General features: G+C 25.2%; 1 protein-coding gene across 1 annotated transcript; it reads right to left on the reverse strand.

The window, feature by feature from the left end:
• Positions 1–5,474: 5,474 nt before the first annotated feature.
• LOC132930153 (uncharacterized) lies at positions 5,475–9,101 on the reverse strand. The gene is made up of 3 exons (XM_060995855.1): positions 8,180–9,101; positions 6,589–6,812; positions 5,475–5,723 (listed from the first exon to the last, which is right to left on the reverse strand). The coding sequence occupies exons 1-3, from the start codon at positions 8,958–8,960 to the stop codon at positions 5,628–5,630; spliced, it is 1,101 nt and encodes a 366-aa protein (XP_060851838.1). The 5' UTR covers positions 8,961–9,101; the 3' UTR covers positions 5,475–5,627.
• Positions 9,102–13,363: the final 4,262 nt, after the last annotated feature.

Raw genomic sequence — 13,363 nt, forward strand, 5'->3', positions numbered from 1 at the left:
ATATCGTCTATCCAACTCGGAAGGAATTCGATTGTAGCATAATGCACACAGATGGCGTACACATATACTTATCGTCTTCAGCCGACCCCTATCCACACTGTAACTAGCGACTTGGTTGATATTATTCCGCGCACGTTTTACACTAATTTTCAAATGACTTTTCAGTCCGATCTTTTGCCACGGTACTTGAACAGCGTACAAGATGATAGCTATAATTTTACGTCCGTATTCAACCGATGAGACGAATACCAAATTGTCTTTCTGTCGAGTCAATGATATAATACACAGGGACAGCTGACGGTGGAAGTGGCAGTGACAGTCAAAGATATGTATTCGCGAGGTAATGCTGAAACAACGGTTGACCGAAAAGGGCTACTTCGAAGGTTGTTTAAATTATTATATCGTCCTTATATATTTATGATGCTCATGAGTCATGACAGGTTTATGATAATAATATAATCATAAACTAGTTTTAAATCGTAGTATATAATTTATTATAATTATTAATAAATAGAAGAATAAATTCACCTACGTTAAACGCAACCAGTAATAATAATAAGTAAAATTAATAATATTAAAATGTAACTATTTACAATAATTTCTAGTTTAACGTAGGTCTATAAAAGGATTAATACCTATATAATAAAAGCAAAACAAAAATATAAATAAGTTATTATAATATGAAAACAACTAAAAAATACACTGTTTCTGCTTTTTTAACTATGTATTAAAAGAAACTAAAACTTATATAGTAATTATTTTAAATATTTTTAATGTCTTCATTGTATTTTTGATTATAGGTAACTAATAACAAAAATTACTTTTCACTAAAAATAATATAAACTAAAAACACAAAATATACATTTCTACACATAAAATGATTTAATTTTATAAATTTGTCCAACATTAAACTTTAAAAAAAAGGCAAGTAGGTAACCACTTTGCTGCACCAGAAGGTAACGAGTGTACCTCGTCATTGAGTAGGTTAGTAACTGTAATAGGTATAATAAACGATGAAAAACGATTGCAACCGCGAAGACAGACTTTTTAATAACACAATTTGCCAAACAATTTCATTATTTTTATAATAATTTTAAATTTTTTACAATGTTTTTTATAAATCTTCCCCCTCAATTATTTTAAGAAATATTGATAAATTTCTTTTTTTGACTCACCATAGTACAAACTATATCAAATTTACTACCAAAACCTTCCTTCAAAGTTGATGACCAGAGTATTTTTTCCACTAGAAATAATGTCTAAGGTTGAAAAAAAATAAAAACACACATCATCTTAAAATCAATATATTTATCGCTCCACTCAGAATCTAAAACATATATTTTGAGGTGTAGCCTGAAATGTTGTATTAGCTTAGTTCAATGTTATTGAAAAAGTTAAAATTAATAAAATTATGTTTTAAAAGCGTTCAAAGTTAAAAAATATTTTTGATTTGATAGGGTGAATTGTTAACATTGGTAGTATACAACTCTTAATCAAACGATATTCTTAAAAATCATTATTTTTAATTAATATTTTATTCTTTTGAACTTAAATTTTAAACCAATTAATGATATCCAATTATATCAATACACGGTAATTCTTATATTCTCTACGAAAATTTAATACACATATTATATACTAGGTATACGTAAAATGCATGTAATAAAATTACAACATTTTGAAAAATTAAAATTTGTAAAATATGAGTTTTATAATAATAAAAAAAAATATGGGTATGAAATATATATATTTATATATACAAATTCGTACGAAAAAAATAATAAAAAATCGTCCAATATAAAATTAAATTTTCTTTTAAATTACAAAATACTGTTCAATAACAAATTTCTAATGTACAAGACATTTATACGGACTATTCGATCTTGTTGAATTGCAATCCACCATACTCTCTAATATTAGGACAATTCAGTCGTTTCAATATACATTTCACTAGGTAAGGATACTAATTACTAACACAAGCTTCTTGGTTCGTATCAAACTTAACGTTTAATATTGATTTGAGGGTAAAAATGACTATATAGAACTAGCTTAAATAATATATAAATGTTTTCACCAACACATAACTTATACACTACTTATTATCCACTTATTTCTCTTATATCTTCCATCGCACTTTATTATAAATTTTATTGTTGTGACTTAAGATATTATATGCATAGGTACCGTAATATAAACCGTTAACCAATTTATGCATAACAGTAATAGTTGTATACAAAGTAAAACATTAATTCAAGAAAAAGTTATTACAATTAAAATATAGAATGATTAATAGTTATAAGTACCTACTCGAAAATAAATGAGAAGTTTAAGCCAGTTAAATGTTGCCTCTAGAACATAGAAACAAAAACACACAGGGAAATATTTATTGTCTTTATTCTTTATCACAAACGCAAGGAAACATTAACAAAACAGATAGTAGCTTTCTGTTTCATAAATCTTTTTTAATTTATAAATAACTTTTTTTATTATTATAAACTAGCCGACAAACCCAGCTTTGCCCGAAAAAATTATATAAATATCAATAAAAATATAAATTCACATTAAGAAATAAATGTTATTAAAAATCTAAATTAAATAAACAAACTATTTTTAGTTTATTTGTCACTTTAATGAAAACTCTAGATACCGAATACTCTCAGTCGCTTATGTTGTCCACTTGTCTCCACAGTTACTGTTACAAACTTATTTTCAATAATTATTTTTGTAACTACCGTAAAACTTTTTGTGAATAGTTATATTTATATTTACTGATGTAAGTATTTAATTAATCACACGCTTTGTAATGTTTGGTCGATCACCAATACCAACAATAAATTACTAATATTTTATCTATAACAATGTTTTTGTTTTATTGTAAGTAGTATATAACCACATATGGTATTAGAATTACCAATTGAATTAATTTAAATTATAAAAGACTTGTACCTAAGTTAGGTATTGTCTAATGAAAATATAAAGCCAATCTCTGTAATTGTTAGTTTTGTTATTAAATTTTGTTTGTTCATAATCATTTTATAGTCGTTCCCAGTTATTTTCGTATGCTGCATTGTCTAATTTAATCATGTAAATCATGCAGTTTTCAATGGAATATATAGGAGGGACATAGGGTATATAATTCCCCCCCCTATAATAATAAAACAAATATATTATTCATAACATTATTACATTAAACATATTTTTTTTAAATTTTATTGAATTAGTGTAGTAATTTATTGAACTTGATTAATATTTAAATTGTTTTGTACAAGTTTTGTTTGCTAGTTAATTTTGACGTATAAAATTCACAGAAATAAATAGAAATTACAATTATACGCAATTATAAGATTTTTGAAAATGTAGGTATATTAATATATTAATATTTAATATTTATACATGTGTATATGTAATATGTATACATTTTTATTATATGTTTATAAAATAAATTATCATATAATTATTGTTAGTAAAAAAAATATTAAAAAGATACAAAAAATACGACTGTTTTGCATAATATGGATTAATATCTTCACCCATTTATATAAAAAAAAAAATTTAATTCCTTGTTTACCGGAAACTACCTTCACATAAATTAACAAGCTACCCAAATGATTTAAAATATTAAATTAACACATAACAACAAAGGTAACTCAACCTCATCTAACTGCGCAAACTTGAACTATAATTCGTCCACCATCAGGTGTGTTATTATTCTGAAAATAATATAGAAGCCTAGAATTCTAAAAGCTCGTAAAAAACAAACATAGATATATAGATATTTTTACTTGTATACAATACATAGATAGATAAATACATATAAATATATAATATATAACCTTAGATCATTTACATTGTATATTATCAAAGCACATACCTAAAGAATAAATTGAGATAATGTTGACATTTTAATTTGATATTGTATTAACTAAAATACTACAAAATAATTAAACAAATAATATGAACGTATTAAGTTATTTAAAATGTTAAAACCCAGTATACAGTTTAAATTATACATACATTTTAAGTAAACCAAAATGCATGATTCTCATTTAAAATAATTCAACGTTCTAATCAACATAATCAATTCATTGTAATCTGAACCAGGATTATGAGTCATAATAATGCCAATCAGCTTAAAAACATATACAAGCCTTATTTGATTTTATTCGATATTTAAAAAAATTTATCTCTGAATCTAAATAAATGATTGATTACTTATGATGATGTACATTGATTTTATTTTGGAAGCAAAAATATTGGTTCTACACTTTTAAAAGTATCTTTTTAATTAGGCAAACAGTTCTTGTTTACTCCTATTTGATCTTTTGTTTACTTGTTTGTTTAATCACTAAAAGCACTACATTTTAACAGGCTTGATTAAGTTGACTATAATTTTAAAACATAAATTAGTTTTACAATAATATTATGTAATATGTATTTTATTTATTATTATAAATATTATAAATTAGTTCTTTATTGTACATAGAAACCTTTATTTCAATTAAAAATAATGTTATTCACAATAGCGTAATTTATATCAAGCAATTAAAACTTTTTTACAATACCTATTTAAAATTCAAATTAATTAATTATATTAACTTAAGTATACCTAATCGTTTTAGATATTAAAGCTTTTACATTTTTGTTCGACAAACTTTCACTCGTCATTATTTAAGTTGTTAAAAAATATTATTTTAATCTTTGATTACTATGCTAAAACAAAAATCTTACAATCAGAAAATAAATATTTAAATTAAATACTTCTTCTAAGAATAGAAGGATTTTATAAATACCATCATAACGTATTTAAGTTTTAAAAATGAAGATAATATAAATAGCTTAAAATATAACATGAGTAACCGAATAGAAATTTTGAGGAAAACCAAACATTATTTAACTTAGTTACATATTCAATTAGTTATGCTGAAAACTTGAAAAATAGTTTTATTATTTAGTAGATGTAATATTAGTTCATAGTTTATAATCAAGGAAAACCAGAATCATTTTCAAACAAACCTTATAACCTTAATTAACCTTTACTCTTGTATTATGGCTTATAAATAAAATATGATTAAATTTTAAAGTTATGTTTGAAGTTTTGAATTATAAGATAATACCCCGTTTAAGTCTAATGTCGTCAAAAAATAAATACAGCAATTAAATTAATTTTTGTGAGAAAAATGGTTATCTATTTTATATATTTAATTTTTAAAATATAAACTTAAGAATTTAGATTATAACAGAAGATTAAAATATTACTAAACAGACAATATTATATACAAGTATAGTGTTAATTATTATTAATTTTCGTTACATGATACATTTTCTAGTTAACTCACTATTTTAGATTTCAAATATTTCAACACACTCTAAATAATTCTCTCTATTAATAAACTAAAAAATATTAGTTTAAATTAATTTAAAAGTTTTTTTTCTATCGTTTACAAATATATCGCAGTTAAATGAATTGTATTCAACTAAACCGTCAATGATTAAATTAATAACACACAATATTGTTTAAATACCGATGTTCAATATGTGTTATTTATAAAATCATCTGAACTGTTAATTATGAATATATTCTACGCTGTTTGTATAAGTACTTATTATACACACTTTAATTATTATGTTTAAAATATGTCCAACGGCAATTTTAGTAGGTTACCAAATATTGAACTACCCATAAATGAAGTTTCACCAGGATGTTGTATCGTTTGCATTAATTTCTATAAACATACATAACATAAAATTAAAAAAATGTATTATCTATTATTAAAATTATTTTATGTAGATCCCTCGACACTCGATCGAACAGGAGTGTTTGGGGGGCAACATGAATTTGCTCCACAGAGACTTTTAACTAAACGACCCAATGAGACATTTATGTTTTAATTCAGATTTAATTTACAATTGTTAGAAATTGTTTTAAAAACAATCCAAAGCCAACTTCGTATGCGGTATATATATATATATATATATATGTATATCGACGTATCGTTATATATTATATTATAACGATAAAAGGAATAAAACAATATTTTTTAACTGTCCTAAAATTAAGAATTAAATGTTAATCAAAATCACATTAATTTAAACGCGATAATTAATCGTCGAAATTTCGCAATACAATTTTCAACTTTTTTATCTATTGTTCAGCAAATTATTCCAAACATTATACATTTTTCAATGAAAACTTTTAACTTATACTTTTTATATTTAAAACATTTTTCAAATCAGTTCCAAAATATTATAATTAATTATTCAATCCCTGAGTTGTTATAATTGTGTCGTGGTACCTCCGCCAGTTGGCTCTTGGCCAGAACGTACAAAGCTAGAAGGGTGGACGGCCCAGAAAATGCATCGATGACCATAAATAAAATAACACGTGGAATTGGGGTTGAAACCACGACCCTTCGTGCCGTGCAATATTAACGTGTGTGAACGCTGTACAATCGCGATTTTATAAATTTAATATCGATGCATTTCTATTTGGATCAATGCAGGTAAAGTAAGAGCAAATAATGTGACAATGTCAACTAACTAGAATATATTATAAGTTATAATAATATAATGTTATACATGTTATTGTACCTGTATCACTTGGATGACGAATACACCAAACATTAAAAATGACATAGTCATTATTGAACGTTCAAATGTTGGTTCTAAGATCACAGAAGAAAGCGATGGGTTTTTTTTATTCTCTTGTTTCCTCCTGTTATTTAATAAACTCGGTAGTTCAATTGAATTACGGCGACGTCGACAATTAAGTTTCCTATTGAAAAATGTCCGTTGAAGTAAATTTAACAAATAATCTATAAACAAAATATATAATAACAAAATTCATTACAGAAAAATATAAAACACATATTAGGTATCTGATATTTATGGAAATACAAAATTTTATCATATATTATCGTCTAGTTTATTAGTTTAAATCTTTGAAAAATATCATGATAGTTTTAAATTTATGTGATTGTGTATTTACGAAAAAATAGTAAATAGTAAGAAAAACAACTTGGAAAAATTTCAAATTCCCATGTCAAAATGCCAAATTCAGAATATAAAGAATGATAATAACCATATTAAGTTCTAACACATAACAATACATCATTTATATATAAACTACTAAATTTGATTTTACCAAAAATGAATATTTTTTACGGGCATTGTTTCAGTATAGGATTAAGATCTGTGATAGTACAGCTGTAAATGCACTTAAACCACTTCAAATAAAATAAATTCTGTTTGGGTAAATATAATGTAGTTTAGACAAAAATACAAATTACAATAAATTTAATGTAGTAGCTACCGATTAAATTTATTTACAAAACATTTTTTATTTTATGGTTGTGAAAAATTAAAATTATTGGTATAATATTAATACCACTGAACTTAAATGGTAATATAAAAACATTAATGTCACAGTAAAATCATATACAAATTCATATTTTTGTCAAATATTCTTGCATTATCCTACTTCTTCCAAACCCATGGATACGGAAACAAAAAAAAAGTATACATACAATGCCTAAGAATGAAAAGAAAATTAGACAAACACTTTTAATACATATTTAAATATAAGAAAATTTAATAACAATTGTAATATGAATGCTTAAATCTTAAATAAAAATATTATATTAATGTGTAACCAACACTCTAGTTTATACACAATAATTTTATTTAAATATTGATTTTGTTGTTATTATTATTATTATTTATTTATATTTTATTTTTGTTAATTATTACTAAACTAATTATATATTTATGATAAAAGCTATACTTAAAAGAGATAGATCTAATCACAGATCTATATTGATATATTTACTAGGTGCTTGTTCCACTTTTTGATTTAAATAAATAGAATATATTATTCAAAATTATCCATAGTTGCCTATCTAATTAATAAATATAACTCATAAAAATATGTTAATAATAACAACTTAAATACCTATTTAATTATTTTCTTTCATGTACCTACATTTATCCCTGAAAATAATTGTTTTGTAACCATAGTATATGTTCATAAATAAATATTATTGCAGTTAACTTTACAATATTCCTAAACCCTTTTAAAGCCCTATTTTTTTTTTAATTTAGACCATATAATTATAAGACGCATTCACTCTAAATTATTATAATGTTATTATCATAGGAAACATTCTAAAATCATCAAACTTACGTATCTTTTCGTACAATTGATTTCGGGCATTCAACAGGTACCCGAGCATCACCTTGGTCACGGCGTGCGGACGTTTTTGATTTTTAAGTTGGTCTCTCACGTCACTAATATCGTCTTCTTTCTCGTCTGAAGCACCTCCATTAACTCCTATATTAACTGTGACTTCTTCGTCGAGCGTCGATTGGTCTTCATTATTATCAACACTATCGATTTCTACGTGACGATCATCATTGTCATCTTCGACAGCGACACCTGCATCTCCATCTTCTTCTTCTACGTCTCCTCCTGCTTCTTCTTCGTCTCCTCCTGCTTCTTCTACGTCTCCTCCTGCTTCTTCTACATTGACTTCTTCTTCTACGTCTACTTCTCCTTCACTGGTTTTATCATCGGAGTGTTTGATAGTAGAATCAGTATCTTGTGTGGTAGTCATAATATCGGAAGATTTCTCTGCAGTATTAGTGTTGCGGCCGCCATCTAGTGTGATTTTCACGTATTCCACCGAATCGTCTCCTTCGCTCCAGCTTTCTGATACTTCGGTGTTATCTTTAGAATCATCTTTAGGTTCATCGCTTCTGACGTGAACCCCACACGGCATCGTCACGTTCAACAGAGAACTTCCATTACTCGTCAACGTACACAACCGGACCCATTGATCACTTCCGTAACCGCAGACGCCGAAATTTTGCATAACACAAAACACTACCGCGGTTAATAATAATAATTTCACTACGACCGCGTGGGTCGTTTTCGACAACTGAAACGATGAGCAAAAAGACGACATCGTGTGTCTTGTCACCGCTAAGAATGCGTAATCGTAACCGGATCGTGGGCACAATAGTTGTTGAAGTTTACGGAAGAGTTAAGACGATGTTAACGACAGGAATTTAAAACCTGCCCCAATTACCGTCATTTCAAGAAAAAAAGCACAGTAATTGTTGTTTAATTAAGCCACATGGAACGTGTCTAACTGTGTACACATCACAACTGTTAAGTACTTCGCATATAATTATACCGTTGTATTAATTATGAATAACTAGCGGACGGTTGCACGAGCTCATATGGTCATTCACATTAAAAATATTTTAGATTGGAGCACTCATTACCTCGGATAGTTATTTTGTGATTAATAGGAAAATTATTATCATTATATTTTTTCAAAACGGTAATGACATATTTTTACCGACGTTGTTTCTAATTTCATAATCTAAAACTGTATATTTCAAAAAGGTCCTACATATTATACAATATATATATAAAATATTGAACAAATAGCTTTTTGTTAATGATAATTTAAAAGTTCAGATAAAATTAATTTTAAATAGTAATTTGCAATATCTAACTAAAATTCTCATAATATTATGTATAAAATAATAATAATAATAATAATTCGTTCAATATTTCATACATTTATTTCTATCAATTTAATCAAAGAATTCTGCTGAGATTTTTCTTTCATGAAAAAAAAATATATTTATATATATTCTGCCCAGGATAAAGAAATTAAAAATGTTATTTGTCACAAAAAAATTTTAAAAATTCTAAAAACACAAAATCTTTATATAAGATTATTTATCGTCCAAACACAAATAATTTGCCAAAATAATGACCGATTTTCATCAGATAAAACTTCATCCATTCAAAATGGTATACTTCTTGGTTATAAATATATTTTACGTATGACTTATATTATAGGCATCATCTACGTGAATAAATAAACATAATTACATATTGGTAGGTATATTATGTTATATAATACACACTGTGCTCAAAACACGAGGATGGTATACTATTATTTGATCGGTATAATACTTTGTCCACTGTATATATTACATTCAAAGTAATTTACTGTTTTTCCCCTAGTTGTTATTTATAGCTGTACGCTATAATTTATCGTAAATCGGAGATTATATAGTAATATTTAGTAAATAAATTATTAACTATATCATTAAGTAAATGTGAATTGTTAGGTAAAATTATTGACTGACTAATTAAATGAAATCGGTTTCTATATAATCAACTTGAAGAATACCATAGAAAAACATACGTATACGAGACAAGAATACAATAAATTCGTTAATTACATTAAATCATCAAATAAATAACTTTGTTTTTAAATTTAATATACTTACTTAAGATTTTTTGCTAATAGTAAAAATAAAATTGTAACGTTTCAAATAACTAAACTACTGTCGGTTGTATATTTTTTCTATAGTTGGTAAACTAGGTATTTGTAATTTCTCTAAACGAAAAGAAAAACTACGAAAAAACTTAAGGAAATGTACTAATAAATACCTCATTACTGAGTTGTTCTTCAAATGCGTAGATTTATTATTGTTTTTAAATTATATTAATAATATTTGTACAAGAGGTACTATTCGATGATGTTAAGGAAAGCAAAATGAGAAGAGTTCTCAGCATCTATTCTTTGAATTCATTCAACTTTTGAATAAAATCGTAATAATAAATAATTGAAATACCTTGTCTTAATTAAATTTAGAAGGTATTATAATATTTAATTTTTTATCTTCACTAATCATAAATTACATGTAGAACAAACTAATAAGTTACTACATTAATTTTAAAATCAATAAGCATCACTGTGCAATTTTTAGTTGTGTGAAACAATTAATTGTTTTAACTATAAAAATGTTATTATATACTTTATTATGCATATTACATTAAAAGTAGTTTCATAATATTATTATAACTCATACAACAGTAAATACTTAGAAAGTTTTATTTATAATTGGACGAGTTGTTTTAATTATTTAGTAGGTAGTTGTACTGGTTGTAGTCATAATAATATAACAATAAATACATTTATGACAAACTTTGCCATTTAAATGTAATTCCCCATAGTTGATCGAATAAGTACCTATAGTAAAACTTCATCAAAATAAATCCATTGAAATTATAAAAGGAGTATTTGAATTGTTTGAAATTAGATAAACAAAAAATAATTATCTCAATTTATGTAACATAAAAAGCATCAACATCTCTCAAATATGTGTATTGAAAATTAATGTAACTTTGCTTGTAACAATATTTTTGTGGACAAAAGTTTCAATCACTTTATAATAAAAAAAAAACAATAAGTTAAGTTAATTAAGTTATTTTATTAATACTAAATAAACTCAGTTTTACTGAGTATAAAAAGTTATAATTTGAACTGAAATAAAAAGAAAATAACATTTATATTTTCATTTATTCTGTTAGGTAACTATAATGTAATTATTAATATTCCGACAAAATAAATTATGATTTTATTATATATCTATAATCGGTATTAAAATACAACATCTAAGAATCTCCAAAAAATCCTAGTCATTTTGATATTTTATAAAAAAAAAATGTATTATATAACTCTATAATCAGCTCTTAATCTATTAATCACAGTCAGTAAGGCAATAACAATATTTTCAGTCGTCATTTTGCATTTCATGTTTATAAAAAAGTAAATATTTATTTATTTATTTAACGCCTGAAGCCTGAATGCAATAGAGTATACAAATAATTACTTATAATATTTACTAATTTAAGATTATATAATATAACAGATACACTAATAGGAAATAGATATAATGAAAAATGTACAAAACAATAATGAATAAAGTATACAATTAATTATACTTCAAAAAATCAAACATGAATGCCAATAGTTTAGAATTATAATTTTCAATTGAAATCAAAATTAACGAGGTTATTACAGCACCTAAGCATTCGACTCTTAGGTCCATTATATAACAGTAAGATCGGGCGTGGAATGACTTATAAAAATTCTTGACCTGGTATAAAAAGAGGGAATTGTCCAACCTATTTTTTCGAGTATCTCTAGACAGTGAATGTCATTGTTTAAGACTGAAAATAAAAAATACATCATTAAGCTTACGTTTGGAAGAAAATGTGTGTAAACCTAATTTTCCTTCATTTCCTTATTGGAGTATAGTTTATTTCAAACTTATAAGATAAATATCTGGAGAAATAAGATTGCACTTTATCTATACGATTTATATAATTAAGTTGAGATGGATTCTAAATTATGGACCCGTAGTCTAGATTTGAGCGTATAAGAGAGCAGTGTAAAGATTTGAAACATAGGATATTTTTGAAATCATAGCAATGGCGTCTGGTAAACCCTAACACGCGAATCGCTTCACTCTAAATAAATGAAATATGTTCAGAAATATAAAATAATAATGAGAATATTCACTGTAAGAATATTACTGTTAGTTATTCTAAAATTATTTAATCCTAGAATTAAATCAACTATTGTGATGTTATACACAAATTATACTTTTAAAATTTTTTAGATAATTTAAGATATATAATGGAATTAGTCCTGATAGCATTTTTTCTATATTTCTGCATGCTTGCAAATTTGCTGTTTTTCATCCTATTATGTTTTATATTTTTTTTTTATATGAATCATTAAGTAATGTCTTCTTTGCATCTACTCGTATTTGTTCGAACATATTTATTAATTCGATTTTTTTTTTTTAAATAGGTATATAAACCATTAACTTCAAATTACCGTTTTATATTTTTTTAATTTTCATAATTCTCAAATTATTCTCTTAACATCATTAGTTATAAACTCGCTCCGCTGTTCAAAAATGTCTTTGTCCTGCAACAATATGGTTTTTACAGTAACAAATCTACTGTCGTCAATCATTAACCGTCATAATATGTTTCAAACAATTCATTTTAATTTCCTTTTCTAATAATCGATAAATTGGTGTCATGTAATAGTATACTGAGTACGACTGACTTCGAAAACAATTGTTTTGTTCCACCTAAGTAAAAGATCTTAGAATCTTTGAGTCCATTGTGATTGTTTTATTCAAACTCCGTGTTTTGTAAATAAAACATTTCCTTTTGCTCAAATAGCATGCAAACACAATTACTCCAGTTTTAGCAATTCATTAACATTAAAATATCTATATAGGTACGTCATTTGTACAAAACTAGAATATGCTTCGATTATACCAGAAAATAAAACATTCAAAACCAAGATCTAGCTCTCTCAAGTTTATAATAATTTTTATGATTTTTATTTTTCCAATTTAAAATACATAAAGTTTCCTTATTCTAATTACTACAATATTATAAATGTACTTTTTATATCTAACCCCCCCCCCCAAAAAAAAAAAAAAAAAACTTAAACTATTTAACTTAAATAATATT

Source organism: Rhopalosiphum padi, chromosome 4 (assembly GCF_020882245.1).
Source record: "Rhopalosiphum padi isolate XX-2018 chromosome 4, ASM2088224v1, whole genome shotgun sequence".
Lineage (NCBI taxonomy): Eukaryota > Metazoa > Arthropoda > Insecta > Hemiptera > Aphididae > Rhopalosiphum > Rhopalosiphum padi.